At 43.3% G+C, this 14,192-nt stretch overlaps 1 protein-coding gene across 1 annotated transcript in view; it reads left to right on the forward strand.

Moving 5' to 3' along the window:
• The window catches only part of cachd1 (cache domain containing 1), a 71,031-nt gene that overhangs the window by 26,646 nt on the left and 30,193 nt on the right, over positions 1-14,192 (forward strand). The window contains exons 2-3 of the mRNA XM_084011365.1: positions 955-1,017; positions 6,357-6,505. Coding sequence (XP_083867491.1) covers positions 955-1,017; positions 6,357-6,505 — 212 coding nt within the window. The remainder of the gene's footprint in view (positions 1-954; positions 1,018-6,356; positions 6,506-14,192) is intronic.

Raw genomic sequence — 14,192 nt, forward strand, 5'->3', positions numbered from 1 at the left:
AAAACTGTTTCCTGCATTTCGGAGAAGCAAAAGTGTGACTAAATGACTGTTAACGTCAGTGAGCCAAAAACCACTTCCAAGGTCCCGAAACCCCCAAACGGAACGAAGCTATCATTAATGTAGATGCCATTCGTTACACTTGTGTTGACAAATCCAACTGTCATTGCCATTAGAAAGGACTACACTTGAATTTAGTGGCCTGGTTTCCTCAGAAGTCAGATTGGATGACTCCATAAAATAATAGTGCTGGACCAGTTAAGCTAGGTACAGCTTCCAAATCACATTACACTGGCAGCAATTAAATGCATGAGGGATCACACGACGGTGTCATGCAGGGTGACGGTGTCTGTTGCCAGTTTTCTTCGTACGTCTTTGTAATGGACAGTTTAGGGCAAACTAAAAAGTTTCCTTCATGCTATATTTAATGAATATATCAAAATATCTTTCAGTCTCGTATTTCGCTGAACAAAACAAATGAAATGAATCCGATACATCGGTGTATGTAATGTATAACACAAATGGCGATAAAAGAACTTGATCAGGATGTGAAGTATAGTGTATATGGTTACATTTTGATCATCTCCGGTTGCAGCTTCATTAAAACTGATATGCTTAATCAGCATGAACACCACGCAGCCATTATAAGAAAGTCCCGGTTGGACTAGATTCTTTGTTCATGGCGCGTAGTGCTGTCACGCCACCGAACATAACATGCAAATCCTTAAACACTTTGGTGACCGTGTGATGATGATAATGCAAGACACTGCAGATTTTCACAGGGAAAGCACTTCTTTTTTGTTTGGCGTAATCCCAGAGTGTTGATAACAAAATGTCTCTCCTCAGCAACACCTGGACCAAACGCCTCTGTAAAGGAACTCTGCTAACACACGGTTTTAGGTTGTTGAATTTTGGCCGTCCCCCTCATCAAATGTCTCTGCTTCTTTCTCTCTACAGAGGATCTTCAACTCATTCGTGTACACCAATAAGACATCCAATGGAGAGACGGAGGTGCAACAGGTGAGTGACGAAGGCTTCTCCTTCCCTGTGTGTTGGTGTTTGCATGTTCCCTGCCCGTTTGTGCATGCGTGTACCATGGACGGTGTGTGTTTGTGGTCCTGTGTGGTGTTCAATGCAGCAGCCATGAGCAGAAACACTCCTGCATACACTTGCCATCAGAGAGGAAGAAGGAGGTTTATTATAATTCAGCGGCTGCTGCCTCATTGGCTTTGAAGTCCGCTGTCTGTGAGCTCTGTCTCTCTCTCTCTCTCTCTCTGTCTGTCTGCTCGCAATGTGAGCGCACAGCTGCAGTCGGACAGAATAAGACGGCATCTTTCTTTGATGACATTAAAATCGGAAAGTCGGAAATTTATGCAGGCCGTTTTGGACCGAGAACACTCAGAATTCTGTCACCCGGCTTCATGTCAACCATTATTGCGTACAGGCCTTGTGTGTAAATGTGTGTGTGTGTATGTGTGTGTGTGTATTGCACTCGTGCGTCAGGGATCTTCGGGAAGAGTGGCGGTAAACAACACCAGACTGGTAAACAGCCACCAGCAAGAACAGAGAGGTGGATGTTTGTTTGCATTTCTCTTGTGACTGTTTCCGTGTGCGCACGCCAGCGTTTCCACGGGTGTCGGTGCATGTGCGTCTAATACCTGCTATCTCTCACCTTGCACAGCTATTTGCTATTCCAGAGGCAGCTCCGAGGCCTTGAAGCCTTGCCGTTTCTACTTTTATTAGAAACGCAGACTTTTCCCTGCTAACTCGCACAAAAATAGTATTCATACAAGCCCTAGTGTTTCCAGCCTACAGGGAGATCATCATGATACTCGTAACCTGTTGTGCAAGTCTCTCTCGGTATGTAGGGTCAGTCCAGGAGCATTTCCCGTCACAGAAACCTCAGCTACAATACTGGCTAGGAGATGACAGCTCTGACATGGTCGACCTGCGAGCTCTGACCGGGCAGAGGGGTCGTGTCCACGAGCCGAGGGCCGGGAGCTTCAGAGAGGAGCTACTCGCCTCTAAGACGAGTTTCTCCCATGGAAATGAATTATTCAGAGAGACACGCAGACACCTGTCCCCCTCTGATGACACGAGCCCTCCCTTCACCTCACTCCACCGTCGAGTCCGGTCCTGTCCAAGTCTGTTCCCGTCTGTTGTTTCACTCGTTGACGTGTGCTGTCAGTGGGTGTTGTGAATAGAAACTGCCGGCCACTAATGTTTTCATGCCGGTCCCCCATTCACACGCACGCAATGCTGTCTTAGCAGCGGTTTGTTTTAACAACAAAGTCATGTTCTCGAGTACGATGAGCCAAGAGTTGAATAAAGATCCGGCATTATGCAGCCAATGTAACCTGTGGGCCCAAACACTGAGCTCGAAGATCAACGCAGTATATGCCTACTAATATGTATTTGTTGTGTGGAATTTAACTTTGATCTTTGCCAGAACAGTCGGAAAGAGAATTTTAATCTCAGCGAGGCCTTTTCCATAAATTTTAAAAGTTAGTCGATGAGAAGTTTTCCAAACTACAGCTTTATTTTTATTTTTTTTTTTTACCATGTTACTATGCGCTTTATCAGTTCAGCATATGATCTTTGTGTGTGAGTGTTCTGGACGTCGCAGCACGGGTAGATGAAGTCCTCACAAGATGACATTTAAGAAATAGAAGGGAAAGGGCAACCAGAAATGGTTCCATTCATCTGATAAATAAGAATTTGATTATTTCACCATTTTTGCAGACGTGTTACGTTCATCATTTTATCTGTATAGTGAGTGGATTCCTGCTTTCGGAATATAAATTCTATGCATAAGATCACTTTTTTTCTTGGCATATACCAGTACATTTTAAACGATCCACAGCACCAGTCTGATAACAATAGTTAAATCATTATGTTGTAGGGGAATATAGTAATATAGTAGTTTTGTTACGAGCCTTTGGTGGCTTTCTTGAAATTTTAAACTGACACTATTTTCATGACCGACTTGTAGGTGAGTGTCTTTTTTCATCCCTAAAATCTGGTTGGATGGTTCGGCTGCACTGTAGCACACTGTAACTTAAGCTTTAACTTTCACGGCTGGACGTTTCTGGTTTCTCTTAAGTCACTTTGTTAAAAGTTGAGTCTTGCTTTCTCCCTCTTTCTGTCTCTCCCCCCTCTCTCTCTGTCTCTCTCTCTCCCCTCCCAGCTATGGAAACACTCCTCAGCTAAACACTGGCCCATTTTCCCCCTTTTTAATACAAAGTTCACTGCAGCTAATTGCCATGCGGCCGTGCCTGGACAAGACCGTGTGTGGGGGAGTTCCACGTTTGTGTGTTTAACTTTATGTCCGTGTGTGAGAGCGCACATGTAAGTGTGTGTGTGTGTGTGTTCCTTGTGGTGGAGCGGCAGTAATTGTGGGCTGTGCCTCAGGCCCCCGTTAAACCCCTAATAGGAATAGCGGCCGACTGATTAGGTGTACAAGCGGTCAGTGGGTCGCGGTAAATTTCCGTGTTCCTGGCTAGAATCACAGCCCTTTCTGCAGGCACTGGTAATTATGGATTATGAACAAAGGGGCTCCAGTTACTGTGGAAATAAGCCATGTACTGTATCCAGTAGGTTCCATACAATGACTTCGGAAAGTATTCAAACCGCTGCCATTTTTTACCGTCCATGTCAGCGCCGCTGGTATTGTTTTATTTTCACCGTGTCTGTGTCATCATGGCAGAATGTCTTCCTGGAGACACCTACTGTAGACAGAAGTGGTTGTGAGTAATAAGCCAGGTGTTTATGTATCCGACTGTCTGTTGACAGATGCTGTCACCAGCATCACTACCGTGCACGACGCATTCAGGGACTTTATAGGTTGATGATGAAGGCTGCGTTTGAAGATGGGTGTGGTCACACACAACTGAATTCAGCTGTGTCTCTTTTCCCTGTCATGATTCTGCCAGCTTACATTGCTGAGTAATTTACCAGTTTTGTTGTGCGTTACAAAATTGGTGTATTATTCAAAGGTCAAACAAAACAAATTGTTTTATACTTACAGAAATAGAACTTGAAAAAAATGTTTTGGTTCCCCCCATGAGCAAATACTGCTAGCATGGCTTGAAAAAGTGGGAGAGTGTGTGACCCCTGCCTCCTTTCTCACCTATGCATACTTGTTGAATTGTTGTTTTGGAAACTTAAAAAACTGTCACATAACCTTCCATTTCCTTGAAGCATAGTAAGGTTCCATTACAATATGAGATTAATGACCAGTGTATTGTGAAATTGATAAAGTATGATATGATAAACAGTGTATTTGTCTTACATCGTAGGAGGGTTAGAGCTAGTCATCCTCATTCATTGTGGACCAACAAAAATCCAGTTTAACATTTTTAGGGGTTAATTAAATGCAATTTCTGTGGTTACCATCATGTAATGCAGAACCCTTAAATATTTAAGGGTTATGCCATTAAATATTTTGCAGATTTTAGCTGACGAAGCCATCTATAAGTAACTAGCTCCAACTAGTAATTACATCTTTGATCAATCTTGACTGAACCCAGTGGATCATGTGACATCTTTGAAGTGAAGCAAATCGTTTGCAACAGATCACATGCATGTGATGTTTCAGATTAAGTGAATGCGAGTTCCTCACGAAATAAAGCAAGAGCGGGAACCTGTTGTGGTGGTGCGGCGGTTATTAATCTCCCCCAGGAGGCGGCTGCAGAGCTGGTTATTAGTTTTCCCAACAGAGCCGAAAGCCCCATTTTTAAAAGAGTACTGTGAGATGTGTGTTCAACCAGAACCCAGTTGTTCTGAGGAACAAAGCCAAAGAATAATGTATGCATGTCCAGAGGCCTTCATTAAGGGCCCCAGTAAACCGACTGAATTGGCTGCTAGCTAGCCTTTTGTTTAGAAACACAATTTTCTCCTCCTTGCTTCCTGGTGTTCATGCATTTTAAAGGTAATTTACACACATTGTCTTTTTAAATGAAGAGAAAATGTTTTTTTTTTTTTAGGATAAATAGTTTATACCACTGTATTTCAAATCTTTATTTAAAATGTGCATTGTGCAAGGCCCTCACAGAAAGAAATATACATAAATGTGTTGAATCAGAAAGCAGATACATTCATATAAGAGCTGAGAGTTATATTAACTTTAACAGCTTGTTCTTTTCCACAAATATTTATAATGCTTCAGCTCCCATGCACATACAAATGCATAGACACTGTAATTACATCAGGCCTGGGAACGTGAATGTGGGCACAGTTGTGATGGACCTCAGGTCAGCAGGCAACTTAGTCCATAGACCAGGACCACAGTAACTGAAGGCTCCCTCACCGGACCTGGATCTAGTCCTGGCTACAGCTAGAAGACCTCTGCCTGACGACCTGAGAGGCCTATCACGTTGTGAACAGTGAGCCATTAAGATATACTAAGGAGCCGAACCATGAAGTCTTTTATAGACCATCAGCAGGATTTTGAAGGTGATTCTGTATCAGGAGCCAATGATTTCAGTAGTAGCGATACGTTCAAATTTCACATACATTTAAGGACTCTGGCTGCCACGTTTTGAATGAGCTGGAGCCGTCCCACTGACTGATAATCCTGCAAATAGAGCGTCACAGTAGTCAAACCTGCTTGGGAAAAATGCATGAACCAGTTTCTGAGAGTCGGTCTGAGATATGAATGCCCTAAGATGATGGGCGTGTTGTGTGGAAACGGAGAGTATTTTTTCTTCCTCTTCATTCAGCGCTGCTTCTAACAGTGATGCATATCACATAGTGCAGCCTGTGCTCTAGGCGAGAGATTTCCTATTTATTCAGGCTACACGAAGGTTATCTCACACCTTTTATCTCACCAACTCTTTAAGTTTCTTTAATCAGCTGTAATTATAGGCTTAACGCCCACTATAATAACTTAAATTGAAACTTTTCACGTCAGAGAGTGCATTCATTCAAAATATGGCACCTTTCCGCAGGATTGTGAGGAGGTTTAATTTGGGCTTTACTACAGAACTGTCGTAAAATTATCAGAAAATAACTTTCTAATTCTTCAGTTTAACAGATTTGTTTTAACTAACGGCGTTCCCTCTCTTCATTCACTCTCCAGCTTGCTTGACCACCAAAAATACCAACAAGGGATAGTGTTTAACAGGGTGTTAAAATTGTAGGAATATTGATCAGTATGTATGCATGCATGTGTATAGATTTGTATGCATGCATTACAATATCACCTATGTTATCTTGGTCCATCTTAATTTTAAACGCTAAAACTGAATTGAAGGAGGTAAGAGATCTGCTACATGCCCTAAATGTAAACGTGAGAAATGAATGAAGGTATTTCCATGACTGGCAGTCTTGTTGATGTGTCTGTGTTTCCTTTTGTGCAGTTGGCCAAAAAGATCCGGGAAAAGTTTAACCGCTACCTGGACGTGGTGAACCGGAACAAACAGGTGGTGGAGGCCTCGTACACCGCTCACCTCACCTCCCCACTCACTGCCATACAGGACTGCTGCTCCATACCTGCATCTATGATGGAGTGAGTAACGTTCTCCTGCACACACACACACACACACACACACACACACACACACACACACACACACACACACACACACACACACACACACACACACACACACACACACACACACACAAATCCCAGTCTCTCCCTTGTTTAAACATGCTATGATACTATGCAGTTTTTTTTTTAAAGACTGGAGATTTGATGGCTGTGTTGGCCTAAACTCATTTATTATTTCCTTCACCCATACATCCATTTTCATTTTCATTCCCTCATTTATCCGAAGTCTGGCTGCAACATTTTCCAGCTCTTTGATTTCAGTGTATAATCTTCATTGTGCTTCTTTTATGAATGTAGTTTTGGGAACCAAAATGAGCCATGGGGCCTTGTGAAACGGGTGGCCACATGACAATTCTTCTATTTTTGATGAAACCGGGCGTGAGACTGAATATGTCAGATTTAAGTCCTCTGCTGAGAGAGTTTAAAATTGCCCCAGTCTTCAGCGAAGACCCAGCTTCTCAGCCAATCACCAACTAGAGCAGGCAGCAACACGGTTCAAAGCTGCGAGCTGCTTTCAGTTCTAATCTACAGAGTAGCAGCTGTCCCTACCCATCATCTCTCTCTCTCTCTCTCTCTCTCTCTCTCTCTCTCTCTCGCTCTCTCTCTCTCTCCCTCCCTTTTATCAGCCGATGTAAGCAGTTATGGCTCTCTGAAGTTTTTTACACCGCAGACTTCACTGGCTGCAAGGTCACCTATCTTTTCTTCATGTGTGCAAAGAGAAGGTTCGTCTGGCTCGGGGCCAATGGCCACCGGCCACCTGTAGCCGAATCATGCACATGACATACTCTCCATGCGTTCAACAGTTGTTCATACCCACATACGTTGTATATCTGTCTCGTCATGTGCGCTCTAAGCCCAGGTCTAAAATCAGGCATTTACAGCTTAGAGAGACGGTGTGAGGCAGAAATTGCTGAGGGAAAAAAAATGAAATAAGATCCGGGTAGGAAGGATGGATTGGTGCGGGGGGGGGGGGGGGGAGTCGTATGGTGGTGGTGTCGGGGATACGGACATACCAAACTGAAGCCGAGTCTGACAGATCACTGAACTTCAAAGCATCTTCCTCGGGGGAAGAAAGGCACGAAGCTCTCTCTTTCCTTTTTTTGGGGTTTCTGCAGGATCGTGATCTACTTTCAGGCGCACAATGCAGAATACTTTAGCTCTCTCTTCCTGAGTACTCTACAGCTGAAGAACCGAGCACCTCTCAGGTTAGATTAGACTTTGATATATTCCCATATACATCATATGTATGTCTAAAGCTCATGGGAACTGCATTTTTTAAACGCTGACACAATCCTTGTTCTTAAAATGATTAATAAATCCTCACCAATCATTTCAGAGGTGCTGATTTATTGGACAATGTCAGTTTATTACAGATTTCTGCATCTGTGATTTCAACATTGAAACACCAAAGCTTAGAATAATTCAGACATAGTATTGCTGGTTAGTTTGTCCAATGACAAGAACAGTTAATCTTCCACCTGTATATGTCCTTCCATTTACAAGTCCTGGTCCTTAATCTTCATCAAATATGTTTTTGTAATGAAAAAAAAAGATGAATGGATGGAGAAAAAAAAGGAATATCAGCTGATTTATGATTATTATTATTATTAAAACATAGATATTGTTATTCACCTCAAAAATCCAGCATCAGTCAGGCTCTAATGATTAATTAACATCATGACTAGTTCAAGTTCAAGTACTGTTCAGCTCTGAAATGGACAAAAGCTATTAAAATGGACAAAAGCTAGGGGGCAATGCAGAAGAAATAATATATATATTTTTTCATAAAATAAAAGGACCTAATGTTCCTGGTGCCAGAATTCTGCACCTCATCTCTCTGTAGTCCACTACAGACTGTCCTTCATCAGGCATCAGCTGCTTGTGCAGGTCTCAGTCAGGTCAGCCAGTTTAGAGGGGGATCAGGTGGTTCACAGGGTGTCCATGTCTGTTAGCCATCAAGCTAGCAGGCTATCATTTCACAGGGAGGCCACCGAGGGCAGTGCTTAGCACCCGCTGGTATGCTTTAATCACCGCACGCTCTCCCCGACAGGCTCGTACCTGAATATAGAAAACCTACGCGACTCGCGGAGCTGTGTGTAGCTGCGTGTTTGTATTTTTAACATACAATCTGGAGGTGCTCATTTCAACAGGTCCACTGCTATGCACTTGCAAAAGTGAGAAGTGTGCTTGGGAGCAGCCCAGGCGGCATTTTATGGTCTGGTTTCACCAGTAGTTGTACAGGAGCTAAGCTGCGAATGGACCGTGCAAGGGAAACGGCATTCATGTGATCCTGTGGAGTTCTTTTAAGATTAGAGCCCGACCGATATATCGGCGGGCCAATATTAGGTATTTTCCAAACTATTGGTTACTATCGGCATTTATAATGGCCGATAAATGATTATTCTAAAAATAAAATAAAAACGGACGAAACACCCTTATAGAACTTAACAGAATTTGTCTCCAGTCTTGTTTGAAGTTATATTAATGAAGTTTACCAAGTCTTTTAATACTGGTAACTTTGTGTTTGGTTGTTGTTATTTTATAAGTTTTATATCTTAAGTTTGTATTTTTATACATTTTATTTATCAGAACTTTAATATATTTTGATGTTCCTCTGTTCCGTTGTGACAATAAAATAAACAAGTTTATTTTTAAACTGCATTATCATATTATTTTAGTGAAGACTCATAAATAACTACAAATAACTAATGTTAGGGAAATTGTTAATGTTAATGTTTTGTTACTCGTTTCTGAAAGAAAAAAAAATATCGGCCGATATATCGGAATATCGGATTTTTAAATCAACAAACATTTGTATCGGTATCGGCCTTCAAAATCCTTTATCGGTCGGGCTCTATTTAAGATGTAATCAAACAAGTGTCTCACCGCCAAGAAGAAGAGAGAGGTAGGGGGTGTGTGAGGTAACGATGGCAATGGATGAAACATGAAGGCACCAGAGTTATTACAATTTATCCTTTCTCGCTTCATGGCTTTAAATATCTAATGTTTTTATTTACACTAGAAAGTTTCAGAAAGCTGTAAATAAAGGTCTCCAATTCCTATCACAAAACAGATCCATGATAGGTGATATTTAATGTATCAATTGCAGGATTCTCATTACATGCGTATCATGGGTCTGGCTTGCTGAACAGAACACCAGATACCTAATAAAATGCCATAATCTCAGATCTGCGGTGATACTGCAGAATGCCCAATACCTTCCCTCCTAAATGAAACCCAAAGATTAAAGACGGCATAGTGCTAATGCAGAGCTCCTGTTTCTTGAGAGGAATTCTCACCATCTCAGCTTTTGGCAGATTTACAGTCCAGATCAAGAGTATACTCCGCTACTCGGAGTTTCACATCAAGCTGATCTGCTGGCTGCTCAGTCAGCGTGATGATGATACCTCTGTCTGCACATTAGAGATGGAAATGGCGATGCAGGTTGGGAGGGGTTTATTTAAGTGACCTTAACAAAGTGTACACACTTCTTCTCCATGTTTTGTGTAGGTGTTAACCTTTTCCTCTTTACTTCTATTTATTCTAGGGCCCGACCGATATGGTTTTTTCAGGGCCGATACCGATACCGATATTTATGAAAATGGGAGGCCGATAACCGATATGTGCAACCGATAAATAGAAGAAAAAAATTCTCGAATAAATTAAAAATGGCACACACTGACTCGAACTTCCATTAAGTGTTTTTAATAGTAAACATTTTAAGTACAGGGAGCTGCCAACAGCATTTGTAAAATAAAGCCGAACTTAACTTAGAATAACTTAACATAGAATAAAACTGGGAAACTCGGCACGATTGCCCCAGGGGGGTCCCCAGCGGCTTTGCATTCACACTGCTCCAGCCCAAACGGGCTTTGGCCCGTTAGCCCGGTTGTACAAACGTCATCACGTCCTAATACTACACATGCATGGCTTGATGTTGTTTTGAAGGAGCGCCGTCTCTGCATATATTTATATTAAACACTCGACCTGCATCAGCGAATGTGCGCACGAGCGGATCTGTGCGAGCAGGCAGCGCGAGGAAAGCGGATTTTGGACGGAGAAACACAGCGGCATTTTTCTTATAAATGCACCGGTCCGGTTCCGGTACCGGTCCGGTTCCGGTACCGGTCCGGTTCCGCTCACACCACGAGTCTAAAGAGTGCAACAGCTTGTCAAAATACAGTGTCAACTCCGTGTTTTCAAAGTAGAAAGCGACATCGTGGTGGTTTAACGAGGCGGAACGGCATCAGAACAACATCAAGCGTGTAAAGTAGGCTACACGAAAAACGTAGCGGGAGCGCGCGGCGAGGATTATTGCGGCCGCGCATCTTGCGGAGCAAGTCTACTGTGCTGCGCGGAGGCGCTCCTAATGTAAATGATTATTGATTTATGAATTAATTGATAGGTAGCTTATTTTTGGAGTATTGATTTATTTTTTTTGGCCTGGCGGCAGGTCTCCTTGGCCTGGCGACCCGCCAGGCCTGTACAATGGTAGGGGAAACACTGCTTACCTCGAAGGAAATGTGTTTTCTCTGCTTTAAGTTGTATCCGCACGCAGCACCGTCCTTAGCCCCACGTGGCCGTCTAGAAACCGCTCACGAGTCACAGGGAGCGTGAAGGCACCCCGCCCCGCTTGCAGCCTTGCGTGTTGATTGGTTGTATTCCGTGTGCCAAACCAATCAGATGCTGTGACGGGCGAGGCAACTTGGCAAGGCTCATGAATTCCAAGTGGCAAGAGCGGAAGGCGCGTTCAGAACGAAACGGCTGCAAAATTGGTTGTGAAAATTATATGAACTTATCGGTGGGAATTTATGGAAAGTATGGCCGATACCGATATCCCTAAAATGTTAAATATCGGCCCGATATATCGGTGCGGCCGATAATCGGTCGGGCCCTAATTTATTCCTCCCATCATTGCCTCCCTTGAACTCTTCATTCATTTATTATTCCATCCGGTCTCTTTTCCCCTCCACCTTGCTTCGAATCATTCCCTTTTTACCCTTCTCCTGTTGGTATTCAAGGAGGGTTTTTAAGCAGTGAGGGTCTCCACTATCTGCTGTTTCCAGTGTGTGCACACCCATGCAGACACGATCTAAAAGACTGCAGTCGACATATTAACATATTGTTAACCTGTGTGATTTTTGAAAAGCTTATACAACATAAGGAGCTCATTCTCCAGATCACCCAGCAGCCTGAAGCCCCCGTAACATCTCTTACATATTTAGCATTGTGGTACAAATATGATGCCTAAAGGCCTCTGAGGATCAACCCCAGGTCGGACCTGGGCTGAGGGGCTCAGTCTGTCATCCACCCGTTATAATACCGCAACTCCAATTCTAACCGACCCTCCCTTAAACTCTCCCTAACAGCACAGCAGTGTGAGGGTCTGAATGAAGGAGGGAATAGACCGGATGGCAAACATGACGTACTGCCAACAGGTCCAGCTAGTCATATACAATACCTGAGCACAGGATTAAAATCCCTCCTCGTGGAAGCAGCTGCTGAGCAACAAACATGATTCCAAAATCAACGCCACATGTTGATATCACAGCGAAGTCTATTTAGACGGAGCCTTCTTTAAGCACTCTTCATACTCCAGCCAGCGTGTTGCCTGCTCCACTGCTTCCAGTCGCTGAGGCATTACAAACCCATAAGAAAGGGTTCTACTCTTGACGTTGCAGCCTAACTGCAGGCCCCAGACTCCTCCTGTGGATATACATTATTCTTGCGGCATAGTGCATCTTAATATAATGTATTTTATGGCCAGTCGCTGCTGAACGCGGCAGGTGTTGCCTTATTTAGGGTCCGTTGGGTCGTCAGAACTAGTGCACTGTGTTTCAGTGGCGTGTTGTATTAAAAGCAAGGAAAGTGTGCTTGTAAAGAAATCTCAACACATTGTTGTTTGAACCTTGTCGGGGACACTCACAGGCCCATTACCAGTGCTGTCTGTGTGTTGAATTGTCCTCAGGATCATTACTAATTGCTGCATAGAGAACAACCCCTAGTGGGAGGTATGGTAATCACGCACGCAGTCCAACAATACATTATTAATATGCATAGTCAGGGAGGAATTATTGAAAGCCCCATGCATTCGAACATATTCTTTATATTCTGTAAATCAAATCAAGCTTGTGCTGTTGTTCGTGTCTTGTTGAGTCCAGCCTGTTTGCGAAACAGATTTTTCTTGCCCTCATTAAATTTTTTGATCAGAGTCGGCGAACCCCCTCCCCCCCCCACGCTCTCGCTCTCACTCTCGCGTTCTCATATGCGTTTTTGATGTGGAATTCAAAGCGGCTGCAAATGTATTTTTTATCTGGCACACATTTGTGCTGAGCGTCTTGCCCACCGCGTCTATGCAAAGTGGGTTGAAGGAGAATAGTAATGACTTTGGCCTTATGGGACTCTAAATGACTGAAGTTCAAACACAGCCTGTACATCACAGCACCTGCCAATCAAACCGGGCCAGGGCCAGGTCTGCTAGAATAGGGAGCCAAAGAGTGTGTAGCGTGTGTGTGTGTGTGTGTGTGTGTGTGTGTGTGTGTGTGTGTGTGTGTGTGTGTGTGTGTGTGTGTGTGTGTGTGTGTGTGTGTGTGTGTGTGTGTGTGTGTGTGTGTGTGTGTGTGTGTGTGTGTGTGTGTGTGTGTGTGTGTGTGTGTGTGTGTGTGTGTGTGTGTGTGTGTGTGTGTGTGTGTGTGTGTGTGTGTGTGTGTACATGCGTGTCTGTATGCTGCTAAGCCAGAAGGGGGTTGAAGTTGGAGGGATGGAAGGATCAAAGCACTCAGGCTTGGTGCACTGCAGAACAGGCTGCTCCTCTGCATACCTCCCCCCTTTTAACTCTTACCTAAGCTTTTAACTCCAGAGATACAAGCTCTGGAAACAGGCTTCTCCATCCACACACACACACACACACACACACACACACACACACACACACACACACACACACACACACACACACACACACACAGATTTTAATTATAACACTGCTCTTGCTAAACAATAAAACACTAAAAAAGATGTGCTGATGGCAACACGTGTGTTTTTTTTGACACCTCTTAAACACATTTGGCTGTGTTCATGCTCAAGGACAACACTGCATGACTCAGAGGCAGAGCTCCATGTAGGGGCCCGTCACAGTGCAAGCAAGCCACTCTGCTGGGAACTAGCATGATTTAAACATTCAAACATACATTTGCTAATTATGAGATCACTCTGATGATCTTTTAGATTTCTATCAGGATATTAGGCTAAGGAACACATGCAAGATAACTGACCAAAAATGTACACACTCCTGTTTGTCACACTTTTTTTCATCAATTACTTTTATGCCCTTTTGCATCATAGTTCCAAGTTGGAATTGTCTTATTAGTATTGTATTTAGCAGAGAACAACCAGAGGGAAGTGCTTAGTTACCATAGGAAAACATTGGCTCAACTTTAATTCTTTTGTTTTCAGTACAAAGTTCTGTTGGAAATAAGACTGGAGGAATTAAGGGGCGAAATGGAACGATAATAAAAGTTTGAGGTTCTGCGACAGATGATCTGAATCATCGGATTGAGCAGGCGGTTCTTTCTACAATCACATTCAGACACATTCAAGGAACCAAGTATTAGCTTTGTTGGGAGAAAATTTAAGTAGTTTT

This window comes from Eutrigla gurnardus (genome assembly GCF_963514095.1).
Source record: "Eutrigla gurnardus genome assembly, chromosome: 6".
Classification (NCBI taxonomy): domain Eukaryota; kingdom Metazoa; phylum Chordata; class Actinopteri; order Perciformes; family Triglidae; genus Eutrigla; species Eutrigla gurnardus.